Consider the following 18,768-nt stretch of genomic DNA (forward strand, 5'->3'; position numbering starts at 1 on the left):
GATATAATTTTGTTGTTGTTTTTAGTCATTAAGTCGTGTCTAACTCTTTGGAACCCTATGGAGTGTAGCCTGCTAGGTTCCTCTGTCCATGGGATTCTCCAGGCAATAATACTGGAGTGATTTGCCATGCCCTCCTCCAGGAGATATTCCCGACCCAGGGATCAAACCCACATCTCCTGCATTGGTGGGTGGATTTTTTAACCACTGAGCCACTTGGAAAGCCCACAGGATATAATTATCTAACATTTATATACTGAGACCATATTCCTTGACATCCTTTAAAAACATATATACATATATGTATGTATATAACACATATATATTCCAAAGGAAATAACATACATTCAAATCTCAATCCATGATTCTCATTTAGAATTCTGGGAGCTAAAACCAAGGAATAAATAAATTTCAGAAGGCTAGGAGGCAATTGCTACATCTTCTTTGTGGAAATCATTCAAGAGAGATGACTTCACATCCTTCCCCGAGATCATTTACAGTTTATGAACCTCACTGTGATTACCTTCTCTTTCACCTTCTCCACCTCTTGCAGGTTAGGACCATGTCTGAATCTTTTCCTGGGGAAGAACTACTTCTCACCGTCTCAGAACACAAACAATCATGGATATATATACACCACCTGCCTCTTTGTTTCAGCAAGGAAATACCATTCTATGTGCATAATAAGAATGTGTTTGTTGAACGGACATGACAATATGCTGCTACTTCAACCACACACGCACACACGCACACACACACACACAGAGCTCTATTTAGATGTAATCGATATATAGATTTGCACATACTTAAAAGTTCCTCCAATTATATTTTCTAACTAACAATTCTTTTTTTCTGAATTCTTTTGTTAGTAAAAGTACGTCTTTACAACATTCTACTAGAAATATAAATCTATGGTTTTTTATAGCTAAGGTTTAGGCTCTATGCCACACCCTACTTTGAAGAATAACTTCTAAAACTTTACTTAGTGTGACATCTAGTGCCCAGAACAAGGAATAAGATGGAGTCATTGTTGCCTTTTAACAGAGTAATTATTCTCAAAGATACTGATTTGGGTCTATCAATAACAGAGAAAAACAACCAGCATGAGTAATAGTCTAGGGTATAGCTCATGAATTCTTCACATGACATCATGAACCCCCCAGAAGTGAACCCGTCCAAATTCCATGATTCAAAAGATGAATATCCTCTACCCTTTGACTTACTGCAGTAAAAAGAAGGTGCATAAAGCAAAAATGGTAAGATAATGCTGTGATACTGCATCATTAGAAACAAATGCTAAATGATTGTCTGGTATTTAACTTATAATCTATACTCTAGTGGAAAAAGCCCTAAACGTAGGAGTCAGGAGTCTTGTGGAGGAATTTTGGTTCCATCAGTTATCAGCCATGTGGACTTGGTGACCTTGTTGAGTCTCTGCTGCTGCATCTTTTCTGAAAGGAGGATGATATCATCTACCTCCCAGGGTTTTGTTAGGTTACTGAGGAGAAATATGTGAAACCCTGGGTACTGGGTCAACATTATTGAGCACAACGTCCCAGGCACCGGAACCTATTTTCAGTATAGTAAATTGTCTCATATAATCTTTTCATGATAAAGTAAGAAATATTCTACTCGTTTCATGATTGAGGAAACTGATACCTGGTGACGTGGAAACACTTGCCTAAGATCCCAAAGCCAAGAGGTGGCAGAGGCAGGATCTGAGCCCAATCTTTCTGACTTTAACTCTCACATGCTCCATCACAATGTTATATTAATAAAGTCTTACATGCTATTTGTAGTTGATTAAATGTCATTTTAGTCCAATTTCTATAAGTCCTTGCAAATCAGACACTTACTCAGGAGCTTCCTCATTCTTAAAACATTGCATGTGTTAGTCGCTCAGTCGTGTCCAACTCTTTGTGACCCTATGGACTGTAGCCTGCCAGGCTCCTCTGTCCATGGGATTTTCCAGGCAAGAATACTGGAGTGAAAGGCCATTCCCTTCTCCAGGGGGGTCTTCCTGACCCAGGGATCAAACCCAGGTCTCCTGCATTGTGGGCAGATTCTTTACCATCTGAGCCACCAGGGAAGCCCATTAGAACATTGGTTTACACTAAAATTAGCTTGAGTTACTTTGACCAAAGAGCAAGGTGAAGGTAACCCAGCACTGACACCTTCCTCTAACCCTGCCCTGCCCAGCCATGCCTTGGGGTGATACAGCTTGATGCTTTTAGGATCATCTCTGTGCTGTTCAGGCATGGATCCCAAGACACTGTGTGGTGTTGTCTTCCACCTTCAGTTTAATTTTATTCTCAAAAATTTTTACCAGTCTCGCTTCTTATGATTTCCACCAAGATCAAAACCCCTTTGAAGAGAAGTCTCCCCTTTTTCTGGAGAATGAAAATAATTTGTTGTTGGTGGGAGGGTCTCTCTGACCAAGTGGTAAGTTAGGGGAGCAACAGCAGTTTCATGCCAGCACCCTGGATGACTGGGTGGCCCTGAGAGTACTTCTACTGGTCCCACATGATAAAGGGTCCCCAGCGAGGGCAGCAGCTAACTTGTTCAGAAGGCTCTCGCCTTTTAGATTGCTTTAATTTTAACATAACATTTCCTTCTTTTTCATTTCATGTTTTTCTTTTTCTTTTAAAAGATGAATGCATAAAAAAACTATTTAAAAAATGCCATAATCTCATTTCTTTAAGATTTCTGGTTGATTTTTAAAAAATAGATACTTATAATGTTAGCAAAATCAGATTATAAAAACACAGACAATAGAAGGTGGGCTAGCTTCTTTTTCCCTAGACAACATCCACTGACCTAACAGGTAATAGAGTCTATGAACTTACAAATGCCTATGAAATGATTTTGGAGGAGGGCATGGCAACCCACTCCAGTATTCTTGCCTGAAGAATCCCACAGACAGAGGAGCCTGGTGGGCTTTAGACCATAGCGTTGCAAAGAGTCAGACGTGACTGAAGCAACTTAACACACATGAAACAATTTAAGACCTGAAAAAGTATTGGTTCTAAAAGACAATGAAGAAAGTTTATAAATTAAAAATTAAATAATGTTTACTTACATGTATTAAAAAATAGAATATTAGTCAACTGGTCAACTACAGTTCAAGTAAATTTAACTCTTCCATAGTTATATATACATTATATATTTAATGAAGGGTGTGGATGTGTTTTATTATACTTATTGTGATATGTGAGGGACTTCCAAGGAGGAGTGCCAGGGGCTCTTAAAAGACTTAAAGTAAGTGGCCCTGTCTTCCTTAACCTTACCCAAGACCCTGTTCCCTTTTAAAGATAACAAGTCCAATTTGTTTTTTGTTGATTCCTTTCAGCAACAAGGTTTTAAAAGCACATTCTTATATATAAGTGTTCCAGACCTGGCTTCACCATAGACACTGGGGTCTCAGCTCAGCAGATGGTGGTGGAGGCTGTGTGTGCTGCTGGGATTCTGGTGTTTGTTCTCCCGTGCTGATGGCCCTTGGCTCAACACCTTGCTTTGCAATGCCCTTCGCCAAAGGGAACTGGCTCCCTCAAGACTACACTATAGGGACTGGTCAGTGAGGGAGCTGGTGATATAAAATCCTGGCCCTGTGACATCTCTGAAGAGTCACCCCAACCCCTAAGCTTCCTATGGGATGGGCTGCAACTGCATTATTGTTCATCTTCTCCCGAAGCCCTGTTCTTCTTCATTTTTTTTAAAAAAAGAACCGTTTTCTTTTATTTTTAGTTGTGCTGGGTCTTCGTTGCTGCAAGGGCTTTTCTCTAGTTGCGGCAAGTGGGACCTGCTCTCTAGTTGCAGTGCTCAGGCTTCTCATTGTGGTGGCTCCTCTCGTGGCGGAGCATGGGCTCTGGGGCACACAGGCTCAGTAGCTGTGGCTTGCGGGCTCTGGGGCACAAGCTCAACAGTTGCGGCGCACAGGTTTGGTTGCTCCATGGCATGTAGGATCTTCCCAGATCAGGGATCGAACTCTTGTCTCCTGCATTGGCAGGAGCCACCACGGAAGCCCCCAAAGCCCAGTTCTGCTTTCCCAGTCCTTCACTGTCTTTGCAAGGGTTGCTCCTGAGAGCCCTTCCCAGTAAAACTCCAGTAAACTCATTCTTGCCTCAGTCTCTCCCCTGAGCATCCAACCGGGGACACTGACCTATCTCATTCTCTTTAATGGTTATGTAGAACATTTCACAGAATTACTCTGTCATGTGTCACATTCTGTATGGATGGATACACGAGTAGCTTCTGGTTTTTCTTATATTCTTGATGAACTCCCTTACTTCTTTCAGGTCTTCGCTCAAATATCACCTCATTAAGATCTACCCCTCACCACTCTTTAACCTGTACTCCTGACTTTATATTTTTCAAAGACTTCCCACTCTATAACCCTCTATATAATTTTCCTACTCAGCATGTGCATTGCTTATTGTCCACATCCTTCCACTAGTCTGTAAGCTCTACTACAGGGTCTTCTCTTACTTGCTCACTATTTCATCTCAAGTGTCTAGAATAGTGCCTTGCATGGTAACTATTTGATGTGTATATTCCATATTGAACATCTTTACACATTTATCTTAATAAACTTTTGTAAAGAGTCAACACTGGGGCTGCTGGATAGAAGGCTCATGAATTTAGGATTTCATCGGTAGTACTAACTGCTCTTCTGAGGGTTACACCAATTTCTACTCTTCTTCAGGTGAATTTTGGAAATAGAACAATTTAAAAGTATTGACTGCCTTTCAGACTCTACTATCAATGAATTCAAGACATTATAAAAAGTTGTGAGAAGTAGCTGTTTAGAAAAACACACAGATGGTGTTGCTGCACTCAACATGAAGCAAACTTCATGACAGTAAACTTCATGGCAGAAAAAGTGGAGCCCGTCAACCTTCCTTTCGGGAAAGTCTTCTCTCTCCATTATGCTGGTTGATGTCCAGTCTGTAATCATGTACTCACTTCTCTTTGGGATCAAAATCTACAAAAAGAGTTTCTGAACTCACAGTGTTTGCTTTGCCACCACACAGGAATTCATTAATCCCTGGGCCCTATTCATAGTTTGAAAGGATTGTGAACAAACTCCAAGCATTAATCCTATGATCTTTTGTACTGATATTTGAGAATTGTCACATCATCAGCAATATCACCTTTAAAACAAATCCATGTGATACCGAGAGTGAAATACCTGGCAAAGGGTTCTTACTGTAGCGTCATTCTGACAAGTTTGCCGTTCTCTGTGATAAACACTGTCATTACTTCTGACAGTGCTGGTAGAAGGTGTTCATTAAAACGTGCAGAAGGAAAACGCCACGTAACTCACGAGTGGATAGGGAAGGAGAACAATGATAACTTTGAAAAGGTAAACATACAGATCAGCTCTCCCTTGCCCTTCTCAGGTACCCTAGCATAAAGGTGTTGAGATTCATAAAACTGTCAAAACTAGAATTTTAAATAAACAGGTCGGCCTTTTGTAGTATCTGGAAATAAGTTGCTCTATTCTACTACAGAATTTTTACCTTGGCATATTTGTATATGTCTCAGCATTGTCGACTTTCATTTGGTTACTAGTCTATCACTTAGCAATATATTCTACACATAAATCAAGTCTCTACGGTGCTTGTAGAAAATCACATCTGTTTCTCACAATAGTACTTTGAAATTATCATAAAATCTTTTTCTTCTTTTTTTTTTCTTACATTTTCCTTCTGCCTCTGTTTTCTGCCTGGATCTTAAATAATAACCATTTTCATTGCATTTTATGAACTCATCCAAAGACATGGGTGGCAGCTGACCAAGTCTTCTTCGAATGTGATTAATAGTGTGGCTGTAAATGAAACCAACACAGGAGTTATGGCCTCTCCAAAAACAATTGTTGGCTGAGAGATGTCTGATTTTATATAAGCATTGGGAAGGTTGCTTTTTCATTTCCTCGTAATTTTGGGGGTCAAAGTAGTGAGTCAGAAGATAAAATATAAAAATACAGTGTAGAAAAAGTCAATTTTCTGTATTTTTCTACTCAGCACAGTGGTTACAAATATCTTTCTCTTGCTACATAGAACCATAGTCTATGGAATCATTATATTTCACAAGTTGGAGGGAATCTTAGAATTTCTCAAGTCGTTCCACACATACTTTTCCAAGTAAGGAAGCTGAGCCTATAGAGGCTCAGTGCATAGTGAAGCTAGTTAGTGACACTTCTTTGTGATCACAGGTTAGTGGCAGTCGGGATCAGGGCTCTCAGGTTTTATGAGTCCTGATACAATGAATTTCCAAGAGAGAACCACCTCTAAATCTTTCCATTCTTTAATTACTCTCTTGCCGACTCTTAAACAGCTCCACCAATTGTGCCTGCAGTTTTTCAACAACTGTAACAGTATTGGTTTCTATTTGTAATGCTCAATCAACAGCTCTGAATTTCATTAGGGACTTTGTGTCTTGTACAGTTTTAGCTGCTACTGGAATTACCCTGAGGGTAACATGAGGTTTCTGAGTAGCAATCAATTGCAATAGAAGGTGTGGTTATTTTCTTCCTTTATTTTCCACAGGCAATTTATAAACCTTCAAGAGCTTGTCGGCTATTTCGAGTGCTCTGTTTTCCAGTAAGTTTCTTTGCCCTGTGATAATAAACTTAATGCTGCAAAGCCCGTTATTGCGTGTGCATAACGGAAGGCCTGCCTCACTTGCCTGTCTTAATCCAAAGGTTGCAGCTCAAGATAGACCATGATTTAGGACGGTGTCGATAAATTCCTCAAGCTTCTGTAAGAAGGTGGTTGAATCCTATTCTCACCAACCCTCTGTTCCAGGCTGTGAGCCTGACTGACACTTCTCCACTTGTGGGACACATGACCCCTGTTACCTTTGGGAGTCAAATCACCAATCACCTCCACTGCTTATTTCCAGCCTTGGAACCTATGACTTCAGCCTTCCCTCATGCTACAAGTTTTAGTTCTCCACCAGGTCCACAGAAATACTTATCTTAAAGTATGCATTGCTATCATTTTAGCCACTATTACTTTGTAAAGTTACAGTCCATCTTAATCAGAAATCCCCCAAACACACCTTGTGAATGAGTTAGGGATGGTATTCAACTATCTTGCTACTGCATTCATTCAGGTTGTGATGACCAGTGATGATGAACACAGTCTCTACTTCTCTAAAGATGGCTCCAGTTTGTCCAATGGGACTCTTAGAGTGAGTATTGATATTTCAAAATTTATTTGCTCTCCCTCATATGCCCTTTGGTTGTTGTGGGTACAACCAAGAGGGAAATGCCAAGATTAAAATGCTTTTCAAAATTCTAGCATGTAGCTAGAGCCACTAAAAAATATTAAGATTCTGGAATTGGTGGTGTAACTGTTGAGAATTTCAACCAGAAAAGGGAGGTGTGGTAGGTAGAACTGAGAGATCACTCCCAAGATTCTCCCCCTGGCATATACGCCCATGTCTCCCCACCTCCACCAATTTGAGGGTGGTTGTTGTTGTCCAGTCACTAAGTCATATCTGATTCTTTGCAACCCCATGAACTCTAGGCTCCTTGTCCTCCACTATCTCCCAGAGTTTTCTCAAATTCATGTCCACTGAGTCAGTGATACCATCCAACCATCTCATCCTCTGCCACCCCCTTCTCCTTTTGCCTTCAATCTCTCCCAGCATCAGGGTCTTTTCCAGTGAATCGGCTCTTTGCATCAGGAAGCCAAAATATTAGAGCTTCAGCTTCAGCACTGGTCCTTTAAATTAATATTCAGGGTTGATTTCCTTTATGATTGACTGGCTTGATTTTGCTGTCCAAGGGACTCTCAAGAGTCTTCTCCAGCACAATTTGAAAGCATTAGTTCTTCAGCACTCAGTCTTCTTTATGATCCAACTCTCCCATTAGAAAAGGAAATTGCAACCCACTCCAGTATTCTTGCCTGGAGAATCCCATGGACAGAGGAGCCTGGTGGGCTACAGTCCATACGGTCACAAAGAATTGGACACAACTGAAGCAACTTAGCATTAGCACTCGAAAAATTATAGCTTTGAGTATACTGACCTTCATTGGCAAAGTGATATCTCTACTTTTTAATATGCTGTCTAGGTTTCTCGTAGTTTTCCTTCTAGGGAACAAGAGTCTTTTAATTTGAGAGTGAACAGGATTGTGAATATGATGGGATTCACTCCCATAATTCAGTTCAATTCAGTTGCTCAGTCGTGTCCGACTCTTTGTGACCCCCATGGGCTGCCAATGCAGTAGCTGCAGGAGATGTCAGTTCAATCCCTGGGTCAGGAAGTTCTGGACACCATTATAACTGGAAGCACCCAAAACATTATACTGTTTTATGACATAAAGCATGAAGAGAGTGGTATAACTTGGTGATCAAGTAATATACTGTTCCATGACATCACAATTTCAAAAACTTTTAGACTCCACATTTTTAGTTTTGGTTCAAAAGCATGCCAGTCCTGAGTACTGTCAGTGGCAAGATCCATTTGGGAGTCACTGAAAGCTCAAACATTTTCCCTAGAAAGCAAGATGCTTGCAGTGCCCGTCCTCACTCTAATAAGAGACTCTGCCCTGTTCAGAAAACAAAACAGGCTCCCCTACTTTAATCTGACTAATTTTTTCCATCTGCATATGTATCGGGTTGGTCAAAAAGTTCATTTGTGTCTTTGGCCAACCCAAAGTATCCACGGTATACCTGGCCCTTCAATTAGCAAAAGAAAAAAAAAAATCTGCTTTTCAGGCTCTCAGAAGAGAGCAATGTTTATTTGATCACCATCTACTCCTTGCCACAGCTCTCCTGATACTTGACAGGCATGGAATTAGGAGAATGCAATGAATCCATTCTTCCAGGCATCTAAATTCTGTCAAATTAGATACCTGCCCCTTCAACTGTCTATGACCACGGTTCACTGGAGTAGGGCCAGAGACTACTGATTTAGGAGTAACAGTGAATTGGACCAATTCATGGCCTATCACAAGATCCTCATGCCACAGACTATATGAGGACACCTGAGTCAGATGATCTGCAAGCAGTGTTACCTGTGGCTTCCTATGTTCTGCCTGTCAGTCTCCACCCTCAAGATGAAATGTCAAGGCTAGGTCATCTTAGACATGTTTATGCCATGTCTTCAGTGTTCATGAAGAGTATACATGAGAAATGGTCACATGAAGAATAACTGTGACAAATCTTCACTGATGAGGATACAGTCATTATGTTTTCTCTTAGTATAAGAGCCAATGCAGGACATTTCTTCAAAAATTTCATACAAAGAAAATAAAGTTATGTAAATATACTGTCTTGTTTTATCATTCAATGAGAAAGACACTCTACTGGCAGCCAAAATAAAGTTATCTAAATAAGCTGTGCCGTGCTGTGCTGAGTCGCTCGTCATATCCAACTCTTTGCAACCCCATGGACTGTAGCCCGCGAGGCTCCTCTGTCCATGGGGATTCTCCAGGCAAGAATACTAGAGTGTGTTGCCATGCCCTCCTCCAGGGGAATCTTCCCAACACAGGGTTTGAACCCAGGTTTCCTGCATTGCAGGTGGACTCGTTACCATCTGAGCCACCAGGGAAGCACAAGAATACTGGAGTGGGTAGCCTGTCTTTTCTACTGGGGGAATTCCCTGACCTAGGAGTTGAACTGGGGTCTCCTGCATTGCAGCAGATTCTTTACCAGCTGAGTTACTTGGGAAGCCCCTAAATAAGGTAAGTCTTGTTTTATTATTCAGTGAGAAAGATAATCTACTGGCAGGCAAGAATCTCAGAGTTAAGGTCAATGTTCAATTATAGTAACTCTATTAGCCTTGATAAGTATCTTCTTCCTACCTGAATCTTTTCTATTTGTATTTCAATATGCTGTGATGAATGCCTTTTTAGAGAGTGGCCTATTTGTATATTTTAAAACGTTCAAGTGGATGATAAACAAAGCTTTAAGAATATATTATAAAAGCCCAAATCTTATATTCTAAGATGCAATATAATAAAATGGTTAAAAGCCATACTGCAAGGTTCAAAGCCCAATTCAGCTACTCTTGATTTTGGGTAAAGTTTAACCTCTCTGTGATTCAGCTTCCTTATCTCTAAAATGGAGGAAATAAGAGTACCTCCTAATAGAGTTATTTTGAAGAATAAATGTATCAATATACAGGAAGCACTTGGTAAACACTAAAAACAATTTTTTCTTATTATCTCGTGTGTGTGTGTGTGTGTGTGTGTGTGTGCACGCTTAGTCCCTCAGTTATGTCCATCTCTCTGCAGCCTGCCAAGCTCCTCTGTCCATAGAATTTTCCAGGCAAGAATACAGGAGTGGGTTGCCATTTCCTCCTCCAGGGCATCTTCCCAACACAGAGATTGAACCCACGTCTCCTGTGTCTCCTGAATTGGCAGGCGGATTCTTTATCACTGCACCACTTGGGAATCCCAAATATCTCATGAGGTAATGTTAAACTCTATCAGTACATGGTATGATCAAAACGTCATATCCTATTTGGCCCCTGAACTTTATCCATTCAAATGCAATGTATAATGCTTACCCACTGTGGCAGATGCTGACGAGAGCAGAGATTTGCCCCAGGAGCCCCAGCCTGCCCATCCCCCTCCACGTGGAGAGGAATCCAAAGCCTGTAAAAAACCAGATTAGCCACAAGGTCAGCAATTCGTTTATCCCTGGATGGGAAAATATCCATTCGTTTGAAACACAGAGAAGGTTAAACAAATCACCAACAGCCATATCTCACTGGATTATAGTTTATAAGGACCATAAAAGAATATACCAATCCATGCTGCAATGTGTACTTTGGAATCAAACTGATGTCTAGTGGTGTTGGCATCTGAGGGCTTAAAGTGAGAAGGGAATTTGATGTCAACCAAGACCCAAATCTCCCATTATCTGGAAGACAGTGACAGGGCTGTGGAGGGGAGGGGAAGATTTAATACCTTTGGGCACAGAATGACTTGAAAAACTCCAAAACAACTTTGACTCATGCAATTTTTTCCCCAGAACTAGAAAAAAAATGTACTCTTCAAGGTAGATAGAGTTAACTTTCAAATCTCTAGGGTGGTAGGAGGAGCTTTGGCATGGATGGTAGCAGGCAAGCTATCTACAAAAGCATCAGTAAACTTGAAGATTGGGAGCAGCAACAGGAAGCCTTTTGAGGTAGACAAATTTCAAGGGGTCCACCCCACGCACAGTGACCCCTGGAACTGTATCTCTCACTGTCGGTGGGCACAGTTGATTCAAATTCTTTTTCCTACGTATTTGGATTGGGACACAGATTCTTGTTCAGCTTGAATAGAAGATCCACCATGCAGACCAAGAATTAAGAGAAAGCAGAGTGAGCAAAATGAAGGAGATAAGCTCAGGGAAGCTGTCTGGATTCCAGGTAGTTTCTCAACCCCTGGTTCCTGTCTCTCTTCAAAGCTCTTCGGCTTTCCTACCTTTGGGTTCTATGTGATTCCAGCGCAGTATTTCTCTCTTTCTCTCAATATTTTTGTTCACTGATATATCCACAGAGCATAGAAGAGTTCATGGTGTATAATGAGTGCTTATTTATTTATTCAACAGCTAAATTTAGCTGTTGAATAAATGACTGAAATTCATCGATTTTCTCAGGTGTGCAATAGTTTCTGTAACTTGTGACCAATGCATCCTGACGCAAAAAAAAAAAAAAAAAGAACCACCCCTCTCCCTTAATATCCAGGAATACATTTTACAAAATGAGGCAAAAATACATTAGGTGGTAGAGAATTACAGCGATTTCATTCCAAGAAAAGAAAGGAAGAAGTTAAGGAGGAAGTGAAAAATTCCTACAGAGTTTGTAGATTCTATAACTTTTGACCCAAGGCTGGTCCATCATCCTCCCCAACTACCTTCCCCCTGCAGTCTTCCACCCTTTCAGATAAGAGCAGCCATGTGAAACAGCTTTGACCAATGAGATATAAATGAGAAAGGGTTCACTGTCATGATAAATTATACAGTTACAGCTGGTGGCAACTCTCCCCTCTCCTTTTATCCTGCCCTGAATGTGAACCCGGTGCTCGAAACTGAAGCAGCCATTTTTGCTGCCTTAAGGGACAGGCCAGGGAATCACACTAGCTCTGGCCCTGGTGGGCTACTAAACAAATATGAGTTATTGCCTATCTCCATTCTGTTAAATGAGAAATAAAAAAAGAAATCACTATTTTGTAAGCCATTATATGTTAAATTTTAGTTGAGCTTTCCTGATGGCTCAGATGGAAAAGAATCTGCCTGCAATGCAGATTCAATCCCAAATGCTATTCCTAACTGATTCACTTAATTAATATCAAACACCATCCATCAGTGTAGACTACTGGTTAAATGTAAACATTATGGAATTAAATTGCTTGGGTTTGACTCTAGGCTCTACCATTTTGGACAAGTTAATTACTCAAGTCTTTTAAAGTCATTATCAACATTACAAAATGCAGCCATGAGTATAAGAACCAATAACCTCACAGGTTTATTGTGAAAATTAAAATAATTCACATAAAGCTGTGAGCATAGTGCTAACACATAATAAATACTCTAGAAATGTTAACTGTTAATAATAAGAATAATTAACTACAGTTTTAACACTAAGAAGCAAAAAGCTATGAAAGTTGGCTGACATTTTTTTTTCTGTTTGGAAACAATGAGAAGCTTGTTAATGTGAATGGAAATACTCAAGATTCATGACAGTCTGCTTTCATTTTTGGAGTCTACATTGATTTACTTCACTTGAGCAATGAAGCCAGTGGCAATTTTATACCATGATGAAGACAGATGTAAGTTGGTGATTAATATAATTCTTTCATGGGATAAATCACTACCTATGTGATTAGGGAAAGTTAATACACTTAGGGGTGACAGCTTCTGACTCAAATTTACAATACTTAATATGCTCTGACAGCTGGTAATTGACTAGCAAATGGAAATAAATGTTAAATGAGTCTAGAACTTTTTGCAGTATAAGTGACTACTTCAATTGCTTTATTAATAAAGCTTCTTTGACATTGAGCTGTGACTTCTTGATCAGCTACAAAGAATGGCAAATACTCAAATAACAAAATGTGTACATTTAACATAAAAACCATATAAACTGTTTGACATGGACTGGAAATATATCCAGTGGAGTACTGTCTCCACTTTAAGTGGCTTTAATGTCACATGCTTATGAGACTATAAAGTAGGCAGCATGGATCTACTCAGGTATCTCATTTTCATATATGAAAAATTTAAAACTTTCTCCTCATCCTCACCCATGTAACTCCCACCTCCTTTAACAGACGACTTTACATCCTAATCCATAGAGAAAATAGAAGCCATCTGATAAGAACTCTGTCAACTTCCTGCCCCCTCCCCCTAAACTCTCAGAAGAATACGAGTCATATTGTAACAGCAAATCAGACTTGGCTTGATCAGGAGGGATCTCCAAAACCCAAATGGAGATTATTGATACATCTATAAGTGTTGTATGCACCTAAGAAGATGAAAGAGTGCAAGATTCTATCAAGTTCCAAGTTCTTTAAATAGAAAAGACATTTACATATCGGATATTCCATTTAAAGGTCTTTATCATTAAATAGAAAATTTATTTATTTTTAAGTTATCAAGTAGAAAAATATGTGTACATCTTAGAATTCCATTAAATTCAAAGGTTTTCAGCACTTAAGATAGAAAATATATGTACCTCTTTTAAAAGATAAAGACCAACCTGATAGTCCTATTTCCTTTACTAGATTAAGATTTAGAGACTATGTATATAGCTTTGGTCTTGAGATATGGACAGAAGAAGTTGTGAGACCAAACCCTCTTTAAGTTTTGTAACTCATGACACAGCTGTTCTAAGGAGGGGCTCAGTGTGACATTTGGGAGGATGTAAATTGCTCTGATGCCAGCATCTCTGTTAAAATATTTGCTAAAAAACGGCCTCAGTTGTTCCCAAGGAACTTTCTTTCCTGGTTAGTATGCATCATTCAACTCCAGGGAGATTTCAAATTAAGTACAGAAAGGTTTTAAAGCATGAAAGTCATACAATTAATCATTTTGTGCATATTTCTTCTTTTCTGTACTACTGACGCTTAAAGGAATTTGAGTGATTAGAGTGACAATGTTTTGAAAATCAATTAAAAATGAATAATTGAATTATCAGACTTCTGATTTTTAAGTTGAAATGTACCTAAATTTATGCATAATGTTTGAAGTCAAGTGGGCCTTACGAAGCATCACTATGAACAAAGCTAGTGGAGGTGATAGAATTCCAGTTGAGCTATTTCAAATCCTAAACGATGATGCTGTGAAAGTGCTGCACTCAATATGCCAGCAAATTTGGAAAACTCGGCAGTGGTCACAGGACTGGAAAAGGTCAGTTTTTATTCCAATCCCAAAGAAAGGCAATGCCAAAGAATGTTCAAACTACTGCACAACTACACTCATCTCACATGCTAGTGAAGTAATGCTCAAAATTCTCCAAGCCAGGTTTCAACAGTATGTGAACTGTGAACTTCCAAATGTTCAAGCTGGTTTTAGAAAAGGCAGAGGAACCAGAGATCAAATTGCCAACATCCGCTGATCATTGAAAAAGCAAGAGAGTTCAGAAAAACATCTACTTCTGCTTTATTGACTATGCTAAAGCCTTTGCCTGTGTGGATCACAGCAAACTGTGGAAAATTCTTAAAGAGATGGGAATACCAGACCACCTTACTTGCCTCCTGAGAAATCTGTATGCAGGTCAAGAAGCAACAGTTAAAATTGGACATGGAACAACAGACTGGTTCCAAACCAGGAAAGGAGAATGTCAAGGCTGCGATTGTCACCCTGCTTATTTAACTTATATGCAGAGTACATTATGAGAAGTGTGGGGCTGGATGAAACACAAGATTGCCAGGAGAAATATCAATAACCTCAGATATGCAGATGACACCACCCTTATGGCAGAAAGTGAAGAAGAACTAAAGAGCCTCTTGATCAAAGTGAAAGAGGAGAGTGAAAAAGTTGTCTCAAAACTCAGCATTCAGAAAACTAAGATCATGGCATGCGGTCCCATCACTTCATGGGAAATAGATGGGGAAATAATGGAAACAGTGATAGGCTTTATTTTTGGGGGCTCCAAAATCACTGCAGATGGTGATTGCAAGCCATGAAATTAAAAGATGCTTGCTCTTTGGAAGAAAAACTATGACCAACCTAGACAGCATATTAAAAAGCAGAGACATTAATTTGCCAACAAAGGTCTGTCTAGTCAAAGCTATGGTTTTTCCAGTAGTCATGTATGGACGTGAGAGTTGGATCATAAAGAAAGCTGAGAGCAAAAGAATTGATGCTTTTGAACTGTGGTGTTGGAGAAGACTTTTGAGAGTTCCTTGGACTGCAAGGAGATCCAACCAGTCTATCCTAAAAGAAATCAGTCCTGAATATTCACTAGAAGGACTGATGCTGAAGCTGAAACTCCAATATTTTGGCCACCTGATGCGAAGAACTGACTCATTGGAAAAGACCCTGATGCTGGGAAAGATTGAAGGCAGGAGAAGGGGACGACAGATGAAAAGATGGTTGGGTGGTATCACTGACTCGATGGACATGAGTTTGTGTTAAGCTCTAGGAGTTGGTGATGGACAGGAAAGCCTGGCATGCTGCAGTCCATGAGGCTGCAAAGAGTTGGACAAGACAGTGACTGAACTGAACTGATGGAACCTAAGGGGTCATTCAGTCCACTCCATAAATTTAAGATTTACAACAATTCTTAAGTACTCAGCAAGATCTTGTTTAAGTAGGTAAATGAGGTACTTAAAAAGTAGATAGAGTATATTAAATTTATAGATGTAGATAAAAAATATTTGACCATGTTTAAGTTGGCATAAAGGACCAAGCATTAATCAAAAGCCCCTTGAACAAGAGTGTTCAATTATGCTAGACTTCTAAATAGAGTAAGATTTGTGAGATGAATACTACAGAGAATTGACATTTTGATTCTATAACCTTAATAAATTGCATACTAATTGTTCAAACCAAGTTGAAAGTCTGAGTAGTGTTTTTTTATGGACATACAACACAAGTGTAATTTTACTGTATCCCCCACTCACAATTACTTCTTTCCCTTCTATCATAATGGAAGTGGTATCTTCCTCTTGGTTGTAATTATCACCACCATCTGATCTCCTCTGGGCCTGGGAAGGTTGGTTCTCCCTTTTCTTCTGGTTTTTCAACCTTTTTCTACTGGCTGCTTCCCACATTTAATTATGTGCACCATCCTCCATTTTAAAACAAGCAAATGAAAATCATGATGACAAAATGTTTTGGTTTTTTTTCCCCCAACTTGTCTGGTTTCTGTTCCATGTCTTTCTTTCTTCTTTACCTCTTAAAAAAGGTGCCTACCTTCTGAATCCACTCCCTCCACCCACCACAGTGACTCTTCCATGGTCACTGTTTCATGAAACCATCCTTATCAAGATCACAAGGGCTCCCTCATGGTCAGAGCTATGGACTCATTATAATCACTTTATTTCTTGACCTCTCAGTAGCACCAGAAGCTTAACCACTTTTCAATCCTTAAAAGATTCTGTTCTCATGACCTGGCTTCCATGCCCTATCTTCTTACTCTTGCATTTTTTGTCTTTCCCTTATCATGATGATTTCAGTTTACTTTAGCAAGTTTCCACACATATTGTGGGAGCTCCTTAAGTTGCAACCCAACTGCTTCAAGCATTCCAATAAAGTACACATAGTCCAGGTGGTCAGCTGGCATCCTAATCAGGAAAGGCATACTCCAGAGGCAGCTATAATGAGCACTTCTATTATTCACATCTCTATTAACATCTGAGGCTTTGCAAATTAGCATACTGAATTACAGAAATGGGCTTTAACTGGTAAACATGGTAGACTGGTAACTAGCATTTTGAATACCTGAAAGGGGTTCTAGATTGTGAAATTAAAGGTCAACACTAGTTGGTGATTAAATATATTTTAGAGCCTTTTCCTACCTTTACATGAACAGGGTAAAAGAAAGGATTTTACCCTGTTCTAAGTGGTCTTCTATTCATCTCTGGAGAATTCTGGTTTCTCAATGCCAAGTATAAAGGACGAAATCTCTGCTCCTAGATTTCTAGGCATTTGCCTTGAATGAACCTTTCACGCGGAGTAGTGGTCAAGGCATGTAAAAGGTCAGATCAATGGAACATTCTCAAGTCTACATGAGTTTTCATGAACTATTTTAAACATTTTTGTTAATTAATGTTTAATTAAAAAATGTCAGTGTGGTATAACATGATTTGAAATTTATAGAATGAACTTTACTGGCAACCACAACCTATCAAAGAGACTCTAAGAGCTGTCCATGACCAAACTGACTTAGAAACACAGACTTCAGGGCCAGGTCCCTGGCCTTTGATTTTATTTATTTATATATAACACCTGGGCAATTTGACCCACTCCCATTAACACCCAATGGCTAATGGCCTCCAAATCTCTCCCCACCACCTCCCCTGGGCTCCAGACCACTATAATCAACTATCCACAAAATATCTTCACATGGATGTCTCATGGTATGTCCCATACTGAGCTCACCATGTTCTCAATCTCACCTGAATCCTCAACTAGTTCTTCTGTGTACCAATATTAGTGATTCCCAAACACTGGTCCACAGTCTGACACTAAGAGTATTATCTGGGGGAACTTACCAAAAATACAGTGTCTTAGCTTCCACTGTGATCTTTTAAAGAATAAGAACTTTTCAGGGTAGATCCCAGGAATCCAAACTTCTAACAAACTTCCCCGGTGATTATAACACACCACCAGATTTATGAAGCACTGTCCAATGCAACTGAGCTTCTGAGGTGGCACAGTGGTAAAGAATCTGTCTGCCAGTGCAGGAACCACAGGTTTGATCCCTGGGTCAGGAAGATCCCCTGAAGGAGGAAATGGCACCCCATTCCAGTATTCTTGCCGGGAAATCCCATGGACAGAGAAGCCTGATACAGTCCATGGGGTTGCAGAGTCGGACATGACTGAGAGACTAAGCACGAATGCTGCTGCTGCTGCTAAGTCGCTTCAGTCGTGTCCGACTCTGTGCGACTCCATAGATGGCAGCCCACTAGGCTCCCCCATCCCTGGGATTCTCCAGGCAAGAACACTGGGGTGGGTTGCCATTTCCTTCTCCAATGCATGAAAGTGAAAAATGAAAGTGAAGTTGCTCAGTCGTGTCCGACTCTTGCGACCCCATGGACTGCAGCCCACCAGGCTCCTCCGTCCATGGGATTTTCCAGGCAAGAGTACTGGAGTGGGTACCATCGCCTTCTCCGAAGCATGCATATGCATGTCCAATACAACCAAAAGGTAACAGCTACCATCTGGTTGCTCAAGTGAAAAATCAGATGTCTTCATGTGGCAAGTCATAAAAAAGAGAAACACTCCAATAGAACTGGAGCAAACTTCCTGTGTCAGGAAGATTCCCTGGAGAAGGGAATGGCTACCTACTCCAGTATTTTTGCCAGGAAATTCCATGGACAGAGGAGCCTGGCAGGCTATAGTCCATGGGGTTGCAAAGAGTCAGACATGACTGAGTGACTTTGAGAAAGAGGGAGAGACTAGTACATAATAAGGTCCCACAAGATTTCTGGGAATAAATGTCATTCCAACCTAGCACCCACGACAAACATCTCTGAACTGAGGATGAAGACTTCACCAACTCCTTAAGATTGATTTGGGTGCTCCATCTCAGGCTTCCTTGTGCCTGGCCTCTCTAGTATATATCTAGGACACTAAGACATACTATGAAGTGAAGTGTTAG

General features: G+C 40.1%; 1 protein-coding gene across 2 annotated transcripts in view; it reads right to left on the reverse strand.

The window, feature by feature from the left end:
* The window catches only part of FAM114A1 (family with sequence similarity 114, member A1), a 61,765-nt gene that overhangs the window by 36,442 nt on the left and 6,555 nt on the right, over nt 1–18,768 (reverse strand). For both annotated transcript variants that reach the window (XM_010833586.1, XM_010833585.1), the window contains exon 3: nt 10,519–10,606. In XM_010833586.1, coding sequence (XP_010831888.1) covers nt 10,519–10,606 — 88 coding nt within the window. The remainder of the gene's footprint in view (nt 1–10,518; nt 10,607–18,768) is intronic.

Source organism: Bison bison, unplaced genomic scaffold (assembly GCF_000754665.1).
Source record: "Bison bison bison isolate TAMUID 2011002044 unplaced genomic scaffold, Bison_UMD1.0 scf7180017863790, whole genome shotgun sequence".
NCBI classification, from domain to species: Eukaryota; Metazoa; Chordata; class Mammalia; order Artiodactyla; family Bovidae; genus Bison; species Bison bison.